Here is a 19,140-nt window from a genome sequence, read left to right on the forward strand (position 1 = left end):
CTTTGTTGCACGTAGCAGTCACTACAGGCAACAGCACAGCATGCACTCAGGTACAGCAGTTCTGTCTTGGGAAAGCCAACAACTACAGGGAGTGTCTGAAGGGGGAAGGATCAGGATGGCACAAAAGAAAGGGTTGGTGTAGTCCATAGACCATGACAGAAAGGAAGGGAAGTCAAATCTCTCTTTCCAAATGTACTCCCATACAGAGAACAGCTCTTCCATCTTTCCTCTGCCAGTCTTGGCAAATCTAGCTCAAAGAACAAATCACTGCTCACAATTAATGAACCGCATACTCTCATGTCTCACAGCATATCGGTGGTCAGGTAGCAGCAAGAAGCAAGCAACTTCTGCACATCACCTGCTCTCCACAGCACACATGATGCCTGAGAGCTAACATTGCAGCAAGTGAGGTCTCACCCGCATAGCCACAGGGCAGGAGGTTTTAACAACCCACATCCAGCCACTGTTTCACAGTTCTTTGTCTTTCCTCAGTATCAGGTTCGCATTCTATCTGGCTATGATTGACTGCTGTAGGACTGAAGGACAGTACAAGCTCATTATTTCAGTATGCTTGTGAGAACAATCACTAGTGAGACACATCATGAGATAACAAAACACTTTTGTATCCCTTGGCATACATAGGAGTTACAATGGGTGATTTTAGACCTGCTCTCGAGAAACAGAAAGAAAGTAGAGAAAGAATGATCACAGTTATAATCACACCAGGAATTAGCAGTATTACTGCTATTGTTTCAAAAAGAAAAATACCCTGCACTGCAAATGTTTATGTACTCCTGCTCTGCTAGCATTTATCCTAATAAAAGGTGATAAAGATGCACTAATATGACTGTTGTATGAAGTCGTGCTTTTCCTACAGCTACAGCCTGTGAACAGTTAAACAGTTGTGGTCATCCACAAATTTCAAGTTGATGGGTCCACAAAGGGTGACATCAGTGACATAACAGGAAATGGAACTGTGCACTTTAGGATAGTAGGAACTCTCATTCTTTCAATTACCCACTGTTACCATCTGATTTAAATTTAAAAAAAGGGATCTACAAATGGCTTGGATGACCAGTGATTTTTCAAGGCAATTGAGAACCGCAACTTCACCCTCCAACTCTCCCTAACAGAATTCCCAGTTCTGACTCTTTGATTAGCAGCTCTTGCCCACCTGAGCAGCTGAGGGAACCACAACCCCTCCTACCTCATAGATGTGCTCTCAGGATTAGTAAGTCAGTGCCCACTCAGTGAGATCAACACACAAAACCCTGTTTTAAATTCTGTAACAGACTGCAACTATAGGTAAAGTCTTATTTAAACCATCCCTTCACCAACAGAAAAAGTATTAGTTGTTCATTCAGATCCCTTACATTGTCTATTGCCTCCAAATTCTTCAAGATATGAAAGGTGTTCCTAAGGTATTTTACTTTTGTACTGTTGCTTTACACAAACAACAGATACATAGAAATAGTGCTCATAATTAATTGTTTCAACTCATTCTGGACCAGTTTTACTCTTGTATCATGCTTACGTTCTAGTGATTCACTTGATGAAAGTACCTGCCCCATAACTTCACAAATGTCAGGTATTCACAGCAGCTTATTTTTCACTCTGTCCATATTCAGATAAGCCCCTTTTTGCAATTCCAACAATTTTATGAGTTCAAGAAATACAGCATCAAATATTTCTTGGCATCTCTAAGCACAAAACAAGTATCTCCACCAAACCATCCTTGAAAACCAACTCTTCACAAATAAAATTGAACTTAGGTGTACAGGTCAGATCTCTCCTATGCAATTTAATTTTTAAATCTCTTCTTTGAGAGACAAAGGAAGTTTGGGATTACTTTTTAAATGTCTTCTGCTGCAGAAGCCATGTCACACTCCTGTCCCACTTCAAACCTTTCCCAAAATCAAGGGTCTCCTCTGTTGAAAACAAAACAAAACCACCAAAATCCAATTCTCCCCCTTCCACTATTATTCTCAAATAATCTATAATTCTGAACCTATGGCTTTAAGAAGCCCACAGACACAAATCAATAATATTTTAATTACATTGGAATTGTTCAGGCAGACTGAGTATATCTAATTGTTTTGAATGGATTCAGGTATTTAATTTCAGGAGCCTGGTCTTAAACTCTTGGCTCAGGATTACTGCATCACTTCAGCAGAAAACTGCAGTTCTACCATGTCCCCAGACAACTATTTAAAGACAATATATTACTGAAGTAATAATACACATTGGAGAGTTATGTATCATAGTACAGTGCTTCCAAATTGGAGAAATTCGGCCTTATTTTCAGTATCTGAAGGTCTGGAGCATCTCCCTTACGAGGAAAGACTAAGTAACCTGGGTCTGTTCAGCCTGGGAAAAAGATGACTGAGGAGGGACATGATAAATGTTTACAAAAATCTCAAGGGAGGTTGGAGGCAAATGAATGAGACCAGGCTCATCTCATTGGTGTGTAGTGATAGGTCAAGGAGCAATGGTCTAAAGCTTGAAAATTGGAAGTTCCATACAAACATGCAGAACTTCTTTATGGTAAGTATGACAGAGCTTATGGGAACAAGTTGCCCAAAGTGGTCGTGGAGTCTCCTTCTATGGAGATTCAAGACCTGTCTGGATGTGTGACCTATTGTAGGGAACTTGCTTTAGCAGGGGGATTAGACTCAATGACCTCTTGAGGTCCTTCCCAACCCCTGCAATACTGCAATTCCATGAATAAAAATGAAAAAAATTCAAATGCACTACACTGTTTTCCATTGTCACAATCAAAATTTGTACAGTACCGAATTTTAAATTAACTTATCAAAGGAAACATGTTAGTAAAACATAATGTATTTCAGGGCAGATTTGACTTCATACTGCTCTGCTGAAGTTGAAATTCCTGATTTTCAGGATTTTTTTTCATTGCATGCAGGGTCCATCAAATCCCATATTTTCTTATACTTTTTTCTTTAAAGCCATTTTGCTGTGACTATCAAGGAGCTAGAGTTATTCCATTTTCCACTCCAATGCCTACTTTTATTCTTTTAATATCTCTGTTACTATACACTCAGCAGCCAAATAGGTAAGAATGAAGCAACATTTAGAATTGAGGTAAAGAGCTCCATTATGCCTGACAATACAGTTGCTATTATTTTTCTATAAATGGAGACATGATTTCAGGTGGGTTCTTACTGCCTTGCCATGTGACTGGTCACAGCATTATTGTTGCTCCAGTGCAGTCCAAGCTGCTCATGCACCTCTTTGGGAAGATAAAACTTGTTTCACACACTGTGCAAAGCAATACAGTAGACCACGTGAATGCCAGAGGCAGGCTGCCTTCCCTGGTGGCACAGAACACAGGCTGAAATGAGCTCTGTAGCAAGACAGCAGAAGGCAGCACTGACTCTGTGACTATGAAAATATCTTAGTTTCCTTTTCAATCCCTTATCCAGATGTACTAAGAGAACATCCCCTTTTCCCAGCAGTTCCCACAGATGAGGAAGAGTGACAGGGCAAAGTGAGTTACAGAAACAGACACAGAAAGGCAACAGACAGTGGCAAAATTTATCCAAGCCACACAGAATATAAATCATCAGGACCTACAATTCTATGATTCTGTGATCTAACCCTTGCTGTCCAAAATATTGTGTAGTGAGACACTGACCCCATCCTATAAGGCTGGCAGTATGCCTGGAACATCTGTTCTTGTATAAATCTAGAAGGGAAACATGCACCCTACACCTTTTCATCTTTGCTGTCATGCAACCTGACAACCCTTACCTTGTAAATCTGAATAGGAATCTCTGAGCTCTTTAGAAAGAAGGCTGACTCAAATGTTGCAGCTAGATTATATTTCACAGGGCTAGTTACCCTTATACACTTGTACTATGGAATACCTACAGTACAATTTGTATGTCTTAACAGCAGCACAGGCTTAATCTATACCAAAATAATCTTGCTTATAGCCCAGATCCTCTGAAGACACAGCTACAACATCAGTGCTTTGCTAGGCATCAGTAAGGCTGCTGTACCTTTCCTTCAGCTACGAAATAAAGTATGCCAGCAAAGACATACTCTTGCTAGTATACACTTAATTTTTCATTAGTACCTTCTCACAGGACAGGAATCTGTAACAAAGTAAGGTTCTAGTTAAGACTTAGGCTATTCAAAGAGTATTTGCAGGCACTTTTGATTACCAGACCTGTAATTTTTGTGAATATAAAGGGTACATACATAAGCTTTCATTCTCTGATTTTTTGTATCTGCTAAGCAATATCTGTGGGCAAAGAATCTTCTTGTCACTTCTACTCCCATTGCTTTGTGTGCATTAGTTCAACACTGGTTTATGTTATCTATTTCTATCATTAAGTGCATATGTATATGTAGCCATTGCAGCCATCTTGCAGCAGCTGCAAACAATGACCATGTCCAACAAGTCACTGCACTGGACTCCGCTCAGGTTTTGTGCCACATGCATAGGGCTCCCACAGTCCAAAAGAACTGTATCTGATCTTCTGCTCCCTCAGGCAGATGCACTTCCTGGTCTGAACTGAACCAAATTTCATGTTATTTAGTAGCCTTCCTAAGTTCAACATGAGGTTCAACACGGCAAAGTGCAGAGTTTTGCACTTGGGCCAGAGGAATCCCAGGCATTCCTACAGACTGGAAGGAGCGGTCCTTGAGAGCAGCCCTGTGGAGAGGGACCTGGGGGTCTTGATAGATGAAAAACTTAATATGAGCCAGCAGTGTGCCCTTGCAGCTCGGAAGGCAAATGGGATTCTGGGCTCCATCAAGAGAGGGGTGGCCAGCAGGGACAGAGAGGTGATTGTTCCCCTCTACTCTGCTCTTGTGAGGCCCCATCTGGAGTTCTGCGTCCAAGTCTGGAGCCCCCAGTACAAGAAAGATAGCGAGCTGTTGGAGAGGGTCCAGAGGAGGGCCACAAAGATGATCAGGGGACTGGAGCACCTCCTCTATGAGGACAGGCTGAAGGAGCTGGGCTTGTTCAGCCTGGAGAAAAGAAGGCTGCGGGGTGACCTCATTGCAGCCTTTCAGTACCTAAAGGGAGCCTACAAGCAGGAGGGGAATCAACTCTTTGAAAGAGTGAGTGACAGCAGGACAAGGGGAAATGGTTTTAAGGTGAGGGAAGGGAGATTTAGGTTGGACATCAGGGGGAAGTTCTTTACAGAGAGAGTGGTGAGGTACTGCAACAGGCTGCCCAGAGAGGTTGTGGATGTCCCATCCCTGGAGGTGTTCAAGGCCAGATTGGATGGGGCCCTGGGCAGTCTGGTCTAGCATCAGGTGGAATGGTTGGTGGCCCTGCGTGTGGCAGGGGGGTTGGAGATTCATGATCCTTGAGGTTCCAACCCTGGCAATTCTGTGATTCTGTGATTCCTCTGTGACTATACATCTCCAGTGGTTATTTTCTCCCTTCATTCCATATACAGAGCATTATGAGGACACTTTATTTGGGGGGGCAGGATTTGTGTTTAGTGTGCTCTTCAGTTTAGCATACCAATTTTTTCATTGATGGAACTAGTCACCTGAAACACACAGAGATGCTTCTAACTCCCCATTTCATCTGCTATGGGGAAGCAACCTTAATCCCATCTTCTAATATGAAGAAATCCTATAATTCTAATCCTTCCCTCCAGATTGGAATATTTTGAAACCTCAAACTACCATTGGATAAATCAATGAAGTAGCATTAAGCCTGTGCAAGGCTTAATCTCATCAGCAAGACTGTGCTGCCCTGCCCACACATGCAAGGGACCACTAGATTGTCCAGACACCACAGCATGACCCAGTGTAATGCTATAATAGGATGATAATAGCAGAACAGCAAAGTCTCTGGCTATAGCAAATGAGAATGAGCCCTAATGCAGCAGCCATGAATGCAGAAATGAAGGAAAAGAGCTGCTTACATTCAGAAGGCCTCAGGTAGACAGAGATCTCCAGCAAGAGATGCCCTCCACTGCCAACCCTTAAATGAGGTGTGGGAAGGAGTGGATTCTCACTCCGCTCCTTCTGGTCACTCAGGTGCATTGCATACACCTGGGTTGGTCCTGCCTTCCCAGCAGGTACTCAACCACTGTTTCAGGCCATTTGGTAGAGTGGAATTGGATTTGGGAATTTTTGTGTATAATACACGGCAAGAACTCCAGTGGTGGAAAATGATCTCCAACAAAGTTCTCACACATTAAGAACTTAAACATTCAGTTAGAGGCTACAAAAGTAGTCTGATGTCTGAATGTTTCCATGGTTCTAATCATCACATACTTCTATGTGACTTTCTGCAAACAGCATACAGTCTCAGGAAGTTAATTTACAGCCAACTACTCCTGTTCACTTTTCATATACTATTCAAAACAAGGGGGGCATAGTGCAGAACAGACTTTCTCTCACACCCATCACACACACTCAGTTGCATCAAAACCCACATGTATTACACGTGACATGTGCTTGTGTCACTTGTTGAACAAAACATAGTGACTGCTGATACTGATATTTCAACATACCTAATGGTGTCTCAAAAGAAAATGAGAACCCCAAAAAAGGAAAATTATGGATGAAGGAAGAACGTTCAATAAAAAAATAGATTGATGAGTTCTTTCTTGACAAGATAAACAATATGGCACTATGCTTAATTTGCAAGGAAACTGCGTCAATTTTCAAAGATTATAATTTGAAAAGATATATGCAGAAACATGATGACAAATTCAATGGAGATCATACTTTGTAAAAACAAAATAGCAGAACTGAAAAAAAAAAATCTGTCATCTCAACAAAATCTTTTTTAAAAAAAGCTACAACTCAAAAGAACTCTATTATAATAAGCTAGTGAAACGGTAGCAAATCTAACTGAAAAAAAAAACCCAATATCATTTATTGATGACGAGTTTATTAAGCAATGTTTGGAAAGTGTGACAGATTTAATTTGTCCTGATTTTTAAAAAATTGATTTTTCTAATACCAGTTTGTCTCACTATACTGTAGCCAGGCAAACTGGAAAAAAAAATTCAGAAAGTCTTTCACAAGAAACTTGGGGAGTAAAGCTGCTGATTTCAAATTTTATGCTTTTGTGATAGATGAAAGTACTGATGCTACAGATACAGCTCAACTTGTCATCTTCATTAGAGATACTGATAGTGAATATAGTGTCACTGAAGAAATAACTCCTTTGGTGGCATTAAAAGACACAATAAATCTCTTGATCTGTATGAAGCAGTAAAAAATATATTAAAGCAATTTTCTTCAACTTCTGTCAATACATCTAGTATAGCTACTGATGGTTCCCCAGAGATGGCTGGTAAAAAAAAGAGGGACCTACACAATTAAAGGAAGGCAATGAAATTACCACCAGCAATTCATGTTTGATGAAACATCACTGCTTCAGACATCAAGAAAATCTACATATACAAGCTTTAAAAATGGATAATGTAATGCAAATGATCATCAAATCTGAGAATTTCATCATTGTCCAACCATTGCCAGTTCCAGGAGTTCCTTAAAAGTTTGCATGCTGATTATGGGAATGTCATTTACTTTTCTGAAAGGAGGTGGCTAAGTTGGGGTAAAATGCTAAAAAGATTTCATGATTTTAAAAATGAAACCAAGTCATTTACAGAATCAAAAAAGAAATTCTGCACCAGAACTTAAAGATAAAAAATGGCCCAGAGGTCTAGCACTTTTGGTGGACTTGACCGCTCATTTAAATGAATTAAAGATGTGTCTCAAGATGAAAATCAACTTATCTGTGCTGTATTTCAAATCATAACTGTTCAAAATTACAGCAAGTTCAAGTTATGGCAAATGAACATTTTGATGCATTGGCTAAACACATTCTTGTGAACAGTACAAAATATGCAGCTATGCTTTCTATTTTGATAAAGGAATTTGCGATAAGTTTGAAGATTCAAAAAAAAAAAAATACCATCAGTTTTTTAATATATTCTTGACTACTTTTTCAGCTGACAAAAACACATTACCTGTGAATTCTCACATGTAATGTATCAAGTTGCAAATAAAAGTTTGATTATGTCTTTCTACTACACTTTTACAAGACCTATTTTACCAGAGAATAATAACCCTCACTTCACAATCACATCTTATTCATGTCATTACCTTTCAGTGGCTTATATGTTTCGTGAACAAGTGTTTTAAAGGATGAAGCACAGGAAAAGTAATATTTCATCAGAAATCTCTGACGAGCACTTTGAGAACTCACAAAGAATTGCAAACACTTCCACTGAACCAGACATTGATGCATTAGTTTCACAAAAACAAGGAAAAATATCACACTAGTTTTATGTTTATGTTATTCTCTCTTTTTTATGTTTTAATAAAAAAATACATTAGAAAGTAAGTTGTCTTACTTACCCACAGTAACGATATTATGTATTTTATACGTGGCCCAAGACAATTCCTCTTCATTCAGTCCAACTCAGGCAAACCAAAAGGTTGGACATCCATGCCATAGACCTAAATTCAGCTGACCAACCAAGTCCTGCAACTGAGTAAACTTGGGCTAATGAGTGAATCAGGGCAGCTGGTCTCACACACTTGCTTTAAAGGAAATATTGAAAGAAGAAAAATATGTATCTTCCATAAATATTTAAGGTAAAGTGTGCTTGTGACAATTCCTGTACCTCAAGCCTTAGTTTCACAAGTTCCCTAACTTGTCAACTGACACAGATGCCAGGAGCCGTCCCACCCTCCTTACTCCCATCCTACATTGCTCTTTCCCTTCTAGCACATATGCACATGTGGCTTCACAACAAGCCAGGCTAGGGAACTGGCACAGATGATAAATGGTAGCATAACAGCATCTTCCAGTGGCAGTGCTAGCTGAGAGGATCTGTGCAACCACAGCCTACTGCCTCAGCCCAGAAATATAGGAATTAAACATATGATTCCTTCTTTTATTCAATTTAGCACAAGGGCTACTCATGCCTGGCTTCAAGCTACCCTTCTGCACCAGCACTGTCTGGTCATGGAGACGATTTTTTTTTTTCCAAGGATGTGGGCTAATTTTTAGTTGGAGCAATGATAAAAAATAAGTAAATAAATAAAAAACATAAGCCTTAGCAAAATTTTGTTTTTTAAATCTAGAAGGGACTTGGAAAAAAAAAAAAAAAAAAAAGTGATCCACAGGAAATAAGAAGGCTCAAGGGACAAGAGCAAGAAGATCCAAATTAAACACAATGAAATAAAACAAGGCCCAGAAATGAAGCTGTAAACAGCAAAGGCTCTCAGAAGAGTTCCTCAAAGGAAGTACCCAGGTTTCACAGTTTCAGACATTAAAAAGACAGGGCTTCAGCAGGAGCACCAGGCTTAATTCTAGTCCATGCTGCCACCAGTGATTATAGCATGTGATCCCCCTTCCCATTCAGATTAATCAAGACCACCGAGCTACTGCACAGATAGCACTACAAGTACTTCATCAGCCATGAGCTGGCAAAATGAGATTGTGCATGGAAACCAAATATTAACAACTGAGACTTAAGAATAATTCAGATTTAGAACAACTTCAAATCATATTTTCAATGCCTTCTCCTCACCCAGTTCAGTTGCACTCCAGAAACCCAGGTCACTCATACATTATCACTCCAAAACAACCCACCTCCCTCCCACACAAGCTTTTAAGAGGACTTTGTCCTTATACAAGTTACCTCCAATAAGCCTTTTAGATTCCAAGAAATTCTAAAACATCAGTGAATGCTGTCACAAAACTTCAATAGCATGTTATGGATGTGGTTTGGTCAGCAAGTGAGGGGGAAGGACAAGGCAACAGCATCCATATCCAGTAATCCCTTGGCAAAAGTGCTTCCCTACCCCTATATTGTCTGCCAGATTTGATCCATCCAACTTCTGAAAATAATTTAAAGCACAAAGCGTAAGGATAACAAGGGTGCTGGGTGGGCCAGGCAGGAGCTTTTAAGGCTGGGCAAGTCGCTTGGGGCACCAAGGGTGTAACCACAGCTCTGGGTTAAGCTCCAAGTGGTGAGAAGGGAAATGTGCAGCAAGCATGCGTCTCTTCTTCCGCTCCTCCATGACAGGCCATAAAAGTCACAAGACACGAATGAGCAAAGGTGTCCAGAGTCCAAATGCAGCCCTGAGACACCAGGGCCTCTGAAGTCCACAGTCCAGCGACCAACGCAAGACCTGACTCTCATGTGAGAGGCATAGCAGCAGTGCGCAAAAGCGCACCGGCGGCCGGGCCCACATTTCTGTTTCTACCTGTGAGGGGCAGGAGCATCACGAAAAGGCTGCGAAGGCCCCCGAAGGTATAAGCTCCTTGCTCCTTCTCCCCGTAGGCACCAGAGCGGACGTCTCCGCACCTGGCTCCGCGCGGCTTCTCCGAACGGCGATTCCCCACACATTAATCCACACCTACGCGCATCGGGCCGAGCCCCGCGTCACAGAGGAGGGCAGCAGGCCCGTCGTCCCACCGCGGAATGAAAGCGAGTTCCTTCCCCCGAGATCCTTCCTACGCCTCCTCCCCGTCGGATCCTGAAACGGCGGGCCGCTCTCCCGGCCGTCCTCTCCCTACCACACCGGCCCCGGGAAGAGCGCCCCTCCAGCCCGGCCTCAGCCCGGCCTCAGCCCGGCCTGTGTGGGATCGGGCGCCAGGCCCGCTCATCTCCAGGCAAACGGCAACGCCACTCTCACAGTGCCCTTACCTGCGGCGGCCGGGCCGGGGCCAACGCTGCCCCCAGCACCGCTCCGGCTGGGGCCCCCCTGTCCTGGGCGACAGCAGGCTGAGATCTCTGTGCTTCCCCCAGGGCTGCAGGTATGTCATCAGCGCCGCAGCTCCCAGGTGAGCCGGGCACACCTACAGGAAGGCAGGCAGGCCGCCTGATTGGCGTGCGGGGTTGACAGCGGGGCTCGCACCCCCGCTGGTGGGTGCGGGGCTGGGCGCGAGGAGAGTTGTCTTCGTCCTCTTCCTGGTGAGCTCTCACACTGGAGTCATCTCGGTGTTGGAGCTGGCCGTGCGGTGGCTCGGAGCACGACGAGGAATGTTTCTGTGCGTAACTCGGGGTGGAAAACGCGCTTAACGCTGTTTTTTTGGTTTTGATTTTTTTTCAGTCTTGAAGGCGACAGCAGAGCCAGCATACCTGCCCCCTGTCGTTTGCGGTTCTAGAAAGACGAACTATGACATTTACTTTTTTTACCTTCTTCATTACCCGAGTCTCTCTTCTTGCTGCTTAAGGTTGTTGTTTTTGCATGTGTGAACCCTTCTGCTGTGTTTCCTCCCCCCTCAACAGATAGCCAGGATTTTAAGGGAAAACACCAGGTGCTAGAAGAGTTGTCCTCACAGCATAGAGCACAGCTCAGCCCCTGCAGTAGATCTCAGAGATCCTAACATTATGTCCTGGATTGTCAAATAGGGGTAAGTGAATTAAACAGCTTATTAAAGATGAAATTGAGCAGAATTTGAGTAGAAAAACTAATTTCTACCAGAAGTCTGAATCCACAATAGCCATTCTCAGACATCTTGTCCTTCCCAGTACATAGATAAATATCCCTAGGTAACCTAGCTGCATAAAAACTTTCTATGGTTATTGTGGTTGTCATGTTCAACTGTGCACTGGAAGGGGACAGTGTATCAGTTCCTAGTGAAATAAGTTCTGTTGTTATCTACAGCTTGACTGTAGCTGCAGGGACAGGCTGTAGGGAAGTTTCCCTGACTTGGCAGAGTGGGACAGAGGCCAGTAGAGAAAAGAGGAATATGACTAGATCCAAAACTGTGAAGAATTTTGCTAGACAGGTGAGTGAGGAAGGAGTTATCCATAATACATTTGCAGTCTCCTTGAACTGATATTCAATACTGTCCCTTCCCTGAATCTTTTTTCCTTTTCATGAGGCTTGCTGAAGTGTATCCACCAGGACACTGGAGCAAAAGAGAAGGGAAAGTTTGACCAAACCACTTGAGAAACCCGGTAGCCCACATCTGAGTATTCCTCAATTCTCCCTTTCTTGCAGGATCTCTCTGGCAGGAAAACTCCTTTCAGAAGTGGCCAGCTGAAAGCTCTATCCAGACTGTGATAATCCTACCTGTGCTTGATACTTTGTTATACTTTTATACTCTTTTCTTCAGTTGTGTGGATGAATAATTTCTTCGTAGTGGAACAGCTTCTGCAGTTGATACTTCTGTTCCATATCACAGCATTTACAGTCAACTGGGAAGAAATGTATACCTCAAATTCCCAAAAGGCATGGGACTAGGGAAACCAACTCTGGATCGTGTGTATTTTGGGTTGTTGCACAAACCTTCGGACCATTATCTACGTAGGTGATGCTTCTTCCTACTGCATTTTTATAAGCAACTAGCAGCAGGTAGTGGGCTGCAGCTCTAACCCCAGTCCAGTAGCTACTAAGAAATGGCACCTCTGTCATCCAGAAAAGGATGATTTATTGTCTAAGAAGGGCTTAAACTTTACCCTTCTCCTTGGCAGCTCCAGTGGCTCTAGAGGCAGTTTTCTTTTCTGCCTCTGTGAATCATATCCTGAGGTATCTTGCTTTCCCTATCTATTGCACAGGGAATTTGAGTGCCTAAATTTTCTTCATGTATTACTTAGGGGGAAGATATGCATAAAAATAATAGCATACAGCTCTTGGTATCACAGTATCTACATCCTTCTGTGGGACAGCTCTCCTTCTGTAACTTAACTTCTGTGTGTTTGCATGAAAATTCCTGAAATGCAGTTGAGGTACTTCTTCCATCAGTAACACAAAGGAAAGGTTAGTGAAGAATAAGTATGCTACAGACTCAGAATTAATGGGATTGGAAGGCACCTCTGAAGATCAGTGAGCTCAGGCTCCCCCCTTAGATCAGGATCAGCTGGAGCAAGCTGCCCAGGATGATGATCAGAACAGATGGTTTTAAACATCTCCAAGAGCAGAGACTCCATGACTTCTCTGAGCAACCTGTCCCAATTTAACCACCCTTGCAATACAAGTGTTTTTGTTTGTTTAGAAATCTGCTTATCGGGAGCACCACATTATGAGCAGGAGAGGTCCAGTTCCAATCTTGGAGTACTCCTCCTCATCCTCTTGAGCAGGATGAGCTACAGTGAGTCAACATTTTTGGCCAGTAGCTGATGGACTCTGTGAGGAAAGTTAAGAGCCAGTGCTGGTAGTGCTACAGGGTCTATGCTTTTCTTGGGTTTGTAGGTGTCAGCACCTTACTCAGCTAGAGCAAGTACTTGAGTAAAAAAGAGTATATTGTCAGGATTACACAGTCCACTCATCTTTTTTGTTACTATCTTGAATATAGCCTTAGCAATATTGTCATGACTTATATCTAGATTCCTATAGTCATCTCTTTGGATTCACCATGGCAGAGCAGAAAGAAGTTAATGAAATATTAAATTGTTTCAGAATGGAAGCCATCTTTCAGAGATGCAGATTTGAGCTGCCCCCTCCCCCCCTTCAAATTCAGGTGCATGTCATGCTCTGATTTCCCTACGTGGCAGCAGATAGAAAGCAGCAGTATGTTGAGCTTTTATTTCTTTGTATACTTTCACAGTAGCTCTTCATTTCTGGAAATGGGTTTGGGCCTGTCTTAATTTGACTCTGCTTCAATTACATTTGAAAACAATTGTTTTCAAATACAACTGTAATAGTGAATATCTACTGTTGACTGGCAGGGTGTCACTTGTTCTTGGAGTTCAAGAAATAATAAAGTTAACATAATCAAGTACTGGTTTCTGAGATCTTTCCTGAAATTTGTTCCAAATTAAGTTCAGGAATAGCTGGACATGACAGAAGGAGTTAAGAAAATTCAGAACTGGATTACAGTGCTGGATATGTTTTCCTATGTGAAACGTTATAAAACCAGATTACTGAAATGATATGTATTTATAACAGTCCAGAGACAGTAACCTATATTGTCAGAGAGCATGCATATCCTAAGAAGATAGATTAAGAACTAGTGGCTTGTTTACTGTGTTGCGGACGTTTCTTCCAAAATAATAGCAGTAGTCTTGACTGATGTACAAACAGGGCCATTGTCCTAAATGGCTTACTTGCTACACACTACTTTCATATAGGTGCTTGTGAGAAATTTCAGAGAAAAGGGCAGGAATTCAGGCTTGCTGCCAGAAACAGGCTACTGTTAAAAATGCAAGAGAAAGGGGTCAGCTGGAGTCTCCAAGCTCAGCTAGAGTCTCCCTGCACATCAGCTACATAAGGAGGCAAAAGTGTATTTTTGTTTGCACGCATCCATTTAGCCTTGTCATTGCACAACAGTTCACTTTTTATAAGCTACTGCCTGCTTTAAAAGGCACAAACATGGTTCTGGCTTTGTGCAAATAGACTGGGTGGGATTTTTCCAGGTGCAGTCACAGCTGCAGCTTTTGCAGTGCAGTCTGGTTGGGTGTCACTGTTCATACGAGGGCTTCAGAAGGGTTTTTGCTTTACATGTGCAAATTCTGGCTTCCTTGACCTATTCTGATTTTTCTTGCATTGAAGCAAGGAGTGGCCAGCCACTAGTAGCAAAAGCAGGCAAAGTGGATCATCAGTTACTTTGCTGAGAATGCAAATATTGTCAGCTGAGCAGACATAGCAAGCCAGTGTGAACTGTTCATAGCAGCAGGTAGAAAAAATAGGGAAAGAAGAAAGAATCAACAACATGTCTCCTACCTATGATTTCATATAGAATTATAGAATTGTTAGAGTTGGAAGGGACCCTTTTAGATCACCTAGTCACATTCCCCTGCAATGAACAGGGACATCTAGACAGATAGATTAGGTTACTCAAAGCATGGTCCAGCCTGACCTCAAATATCTTCAAGGACTGCACATCCATACCTCTGGGCAACCTGTTTCAGTGCCTCACCTTGTTTTCAAAAGCTTCTTCCTTACATCCAATCAAAATCTTCCTTCTTTTTAGTTAGTGACAATTTCCCTTGTCTTATATTACAGTAGACCCTTTTTCCTTGTAGCCCCCTTTAGGTACTGAAAGGCTGCTATCAAGTCTCTCCAGAGCCTTCTCTTCTCCAGGCTGAACAGCCCCAGCTCTTTCAGTCTGTCCTTGTAGGGGAGGTGTTTTGTGGCCCTCCTCTGGATGCACTCCAACAGGTCAGTATCTTTCCTGTACTGAGGACTCCACATCAGGATGCAGTTCTCCAGATGAAGTCTCACTAGCACAGAGGAGAAGGGCAGGATCACCTCCCTTGACTTGCTGACACTTCTTTTGATGCAATCCAGAATATGGTTGGCTTTAATTAGGCTGCTAGGGCACATTGCTGGCTCAAGTCCAGCCTGCCATCCCCCAGTGCTCCCAAGTTCTTTTCAGCAGGGCTGTGCTCTATTCTTTTATACCCCAGCTTGTGTTGACAGTGGGGATTATCTCATGAGGTTCACCTGGACCCACTGTTCAAGGTTGTGTGGATCTTTCTGGATGACATCCCATCCCTCACGCATGTTGACCTCATCGCACAATTTGACATCATCCGCAATCTTGCTGAGGGAGCACTCAATCTCCCTGTTGATGTCATTGATGAAGACATTAAAAAGCACCTATTCCTATAAAGATCCCTGAGGGACACCGACCTTCATCTGAACATCAAGCCATTGACCACCATACTTTGTAATGCAATCTTGCTCATCCATCAAAAGGTCCATTCGTCAAATCCATATCTTTCAAATTTGGAGAAAATGATAGGGGACTATGTCAAAGGCCTTACTGAAGTTCAGACAGATGACATCAGTGGCTTTTCCATTGTCCACTGACAGAGTGACACCATGATAAATGGCCATTAGTTGGTCAGGCAGGACCAGCCCTTGGTGAAATCATGCTGGTTATCCTATATCACCTCCCTCTCTTCCATGTGCCTTAGGATAGTGTACAATCAACAAATATACCATTAGCAGAAAGGTGTAATTAGGCTGGTATTTTACAGGTTGTATAACTAGAAGGATTATCACAGTGAAAAGGGATAATCAGAAATAAATGAAAATGCTCACCTATATCCTAGCCTCACAAAAAAACTCCAAAGATAGTAATCTCTAGAAAGAGCTCCTTCTTTAGTGGCAGTCAGCTTTTAAATGGAGTCTAGGAGAGGTGGAGCCATTCTCCACCCTTTCCAGTCACATAGGTGAATTGCCTTCACCTGTTCTCCTGTGGCTGAGTCAGTGCTTGCCTTAGGTGATCAATCAGAGGTTCAGGCCGTGATTCAAAAGTTCCCATACACATAGCTTCCAGGAGGATCTGCTCTGTGGTCTTCTCTGGCACAGAGCTGAAGCTAACCAGTTGGTAGTTCCCTGAGTCATGCTTTCTTCCCTTCTTAAAAATGGATGTGATGTTGCCTTTTTCCAGTCACTATGCACTCCACCTGACCTCCATGACTTTTCAAATAAGAAGAGTGGCTATGTCAGAACATTCCCTCAAGAATTCTGGGATACATCTCATTGTGATCCATGCTTGTTCAGGTTCCACAGGCAGTTGTGAACCTGAATGCCTCAGCCTTTTCCTTGTTTATTGTTAGTAGCTTGCCTGTATTGCTCACTAGTGAGGATACGCCCTCTTTGACTTTCCTTTCTAGCTGATGTACCTGTAGGAGCCTTTCTTATTCTTCTTTGCACCCCTTGCCAAGTCCAGTTCCAGGTGGGCTTTGGCCTTCCTGACTCTATCTCTGCACAGCCTAGCAGCATCCCTGTACTCCTTTCAGGTTATTTGTCCCTGCTTCTACTGCCTGTGCATTTTCTTTTTGATCTTCAGTTTGACCAAGCAGGTCTCGGTTTAGCCATGTCAGTCTCTTGCCTTCCTTTCCTGATTTCCTATGCCTAGGGATAGAGAGCTCTTTTTCTCTAAGGAAAGCTTTCTTAAAGATCTGCCAGCTCTGCTCTACTCCCTTGTCCTTGAGGACAGATTCCCAGGGGGTGTTGTTCACTGACTTCCCTCAGAAATGAGCAAAATGAAACCCAAAATTTCACATTTATTTTCTTATATATTGTTTTACAAGACAGAAAGCAATAGCTTAAAGCTTATTCTAATTCAATTAAATGTCTTTTTATTCAAGATTAATAAAATATGGACTTTAAAAAGCAAGAAGTTTCTTTGAGTAAATATTGGGGAAAAAAGGAACTATACCTATATGGGACATATTCTCTGAAGCAATTACCCAGCCTTTGGTAGTCAAAGTTATTTGTTTCCTGCTCTCCAATAATATTTGGCAACTTAGTGACTGCATTTCCAGTGAAATAGTAGTGAGTTTTTAAATCTTTAGGAAGATTTTCCTCAGCCAAAACTGCAAAAATTACATTTGATATACCTTGTGCAACATGGCATCTCATTCCTTTGTGTTGAGCATTGCTTTTCAAGCCCCATTCCTACCTGACTAATATATGGAGATGTATATGGAAGTGGCCCTACAGCTAAATAATGTGAACCTGGGACCTTCAATTAGCACAAGAGAAAGGTCGCATTTCCTGCAGTTCACACTATTCACACAGTATCTGAATAGGCGCCTTTCACTGAGTAAGATTATTGCAGTCATTTCTCATCTGTTGTCTATGCGTATCAGGAGGTCCATGGGCTACCTAAAAAGGGTCCACAAGTGTAACTAAGTAATATAAGGTAATATCTCTAAACAGGGATTCTAAACCCAAAACCATATGGCTGCAAAGGTACAGAAAAACATTATGGAGACAAAACAACTGTATTTGGGAATGAGATGTCAAATGAGGAGAAAGATAAGAAAGCTTTTTGTAGGCTTACCTCTACTCCATCATCAAATGTGTTAATTTCTGGGAATCCAGAGTTCATAGCATTGGTCGCACTATCTATGAATAATGTAAAACAGTTTCAAAAAAGCTTACCAAAAGCTAGTTATGCAAATATTTCCAAATAACTCTTCCTTTCTGCCAAATTAGGTAGGGCATTTCTAGATCAGTGACAGTTTTGAGGAAATCTTTCTCCCCATTGGCATGTTACATGCAATAGACACTACATATTGCTTGTTACTAGAAAGTGTCTCTTACTGAAATCCTACAATGCAGTTCCCAGGGAATTTTTGGCAGGCCAATAGTGCAGCTCTGTTTTGTGCAGTGATCTGAATTTCTGCATTTGTGATCCTGAATTGCAAGAGGAATGCAAAAAGCTATTTTCTTCTCCAAATCCTTTGGTGATTTTAGATACAGCTTTGAAATATCTGTGTCAGCATTGCTGAGAACAGTGTGGGCTGCAGCGCAGGAGCACAGTTGATGTGTGTATGGGAAAGGGTCCTAAGGATCGTGCCAAGGTCTCTGCAGCAATCTGACTGTGATCCTGTTCTTAAGAGCCTCATCTTGAATGTTGCCTCTCTTGAACTGGAGACTAATTTACTAACATCTTTGCTCTTACGTGCTCTTTATCTCTTGGGGCCCCATCTGGAACTCAATCTGTCTGACTTCATACATTCAATAACTGTTAGCCGCTGTTACCTCTTGTTACTTCCACAGGGCTCTTGAAGCTTAAGAAGAAAGTTCTTCCTGCAGACCAGCTGCATGAGGGATCTCCAAAGTTGCCCTCCTGGGATGGAGAGGGACATTTTTGCCAACAGGCCTATTGGTAAGCTGGAAAATTGGGGTTTGCTGTGTTGTGCTCTGCCACTCTGCCAATGTAGTAACAGGAGAACAGCAGGAATGACAGCTGTGCAGACAGGTGCTTCCTCAGTCTTCCTCTGACTTTTTCATATATGTGGGTGTTTGGAGCAATAAACTGTTGGGTGCTTGTCTATGACACTTCAAGTCATCTCTAAAAGGAATGCTGACAACAAATCATTTTCTGTCAGAACAACCAGGAAGCTTCTGTCTCCTGTTCTCTTTGTATTTAGGTAGGTCAGTTATCCTGAGGTTCATTGCAAGCCCTGGAAATAAATGACTGCAAGTGAAAGGTGAAATACAAAGGCATAATGCTGCAGGTTGTTTTGTGCTAGCCAAAGCTGTTCAAACAGTAGGACCTCAGCAAAATCCAGCATAGAAAGCAAAACTGAAAGGAGAAGCAGGCTGCAATTGAAGAGCTTGCCAAATAGTACTATGGTTCAATCCTATTGCTGTGTAGGAGCTGGGTACAGAAAGAATTGCACATATACCCAGGCAGGCAGCTGCAGCATCTTAGCATGTGCAGCCAGGGGAGGAGGATGATATCCAGACTCTTTCCCCTGT

The 19,140-nt window shown here is 42.4% G+C and overlaps 1 protein-coding gene and 1 long non-coding RNA gene across 9 annotated transcripts in view; one reads left to right on the forward strand and one right to left on the reverse strand.

The window, feature by feature from the left end:
* Window positions 1–11,036, reverse strand: part of ARHGEF5 (Rho guanine nucleotide exchange factor 5) — a 37,914-nt gene extending 26,878 nt beyond the window's left edge. For 3 of the 6 annotated variants that reach the window (XM_090148184.1, XM_090148179.1, XM_090148205.1), the window contains exon 1: window positions 10,228–10,531. In XM_090148184.1, coding sequence (XP_090004310.1) covers window positions 10,228–10,370 — 143 coding nt within the window. In that variant the 5' untranslated portion in view covers window positions 10,371–10,531. Of the gene's footprint in view, window positions 1–8,367; window positions 9,102–10,227; window positions 10,532–10,670 lie in introns of those variants that run through there. The other 3 variants (XM_090148200.1, XM_090148189.1, XM_031597124.2) reach the window with 3 other exon arrangements.
* Window positions 10,690–19,140, forward strand: part of LOC116231394 (uncharacterized) — a 40,572-nt gene continuing 32,121 nt past the window's right edge. For 2 of the 3 annotated variants that reach the window (XR_016470105.1, XR_016470104.1), the window contains exons 1-3: window positions 10,699–10,780; window positions 11,077–11,380; window positions 18,436–18,544. This is a non-coding gene — a long non-coding RNA (uncharacterized LOC116231394). Of the gene's footprint in view, window positions 10,781–11,076; window positions 11,381–18,435; window positions 18,545–19,140 lie in introns of all 3 variants that reach the window. The other variant, XR_016470106.1, reaches the window with a different exon arrangement.

The sequence above is a fragment of the Phasianus colchicus genome, chromosome 1 (assembly GCF_987193195.1).
Source record: "Phasianus colchicus chromosome 1, bPhaCol1.hap1.1, whole genome shotgun sequence".
NCBI lineage: Eukaryota > Metazoa > Chordata > Aves > Galliformes > Phasianidae > Phasianus > Phasianus colchicus.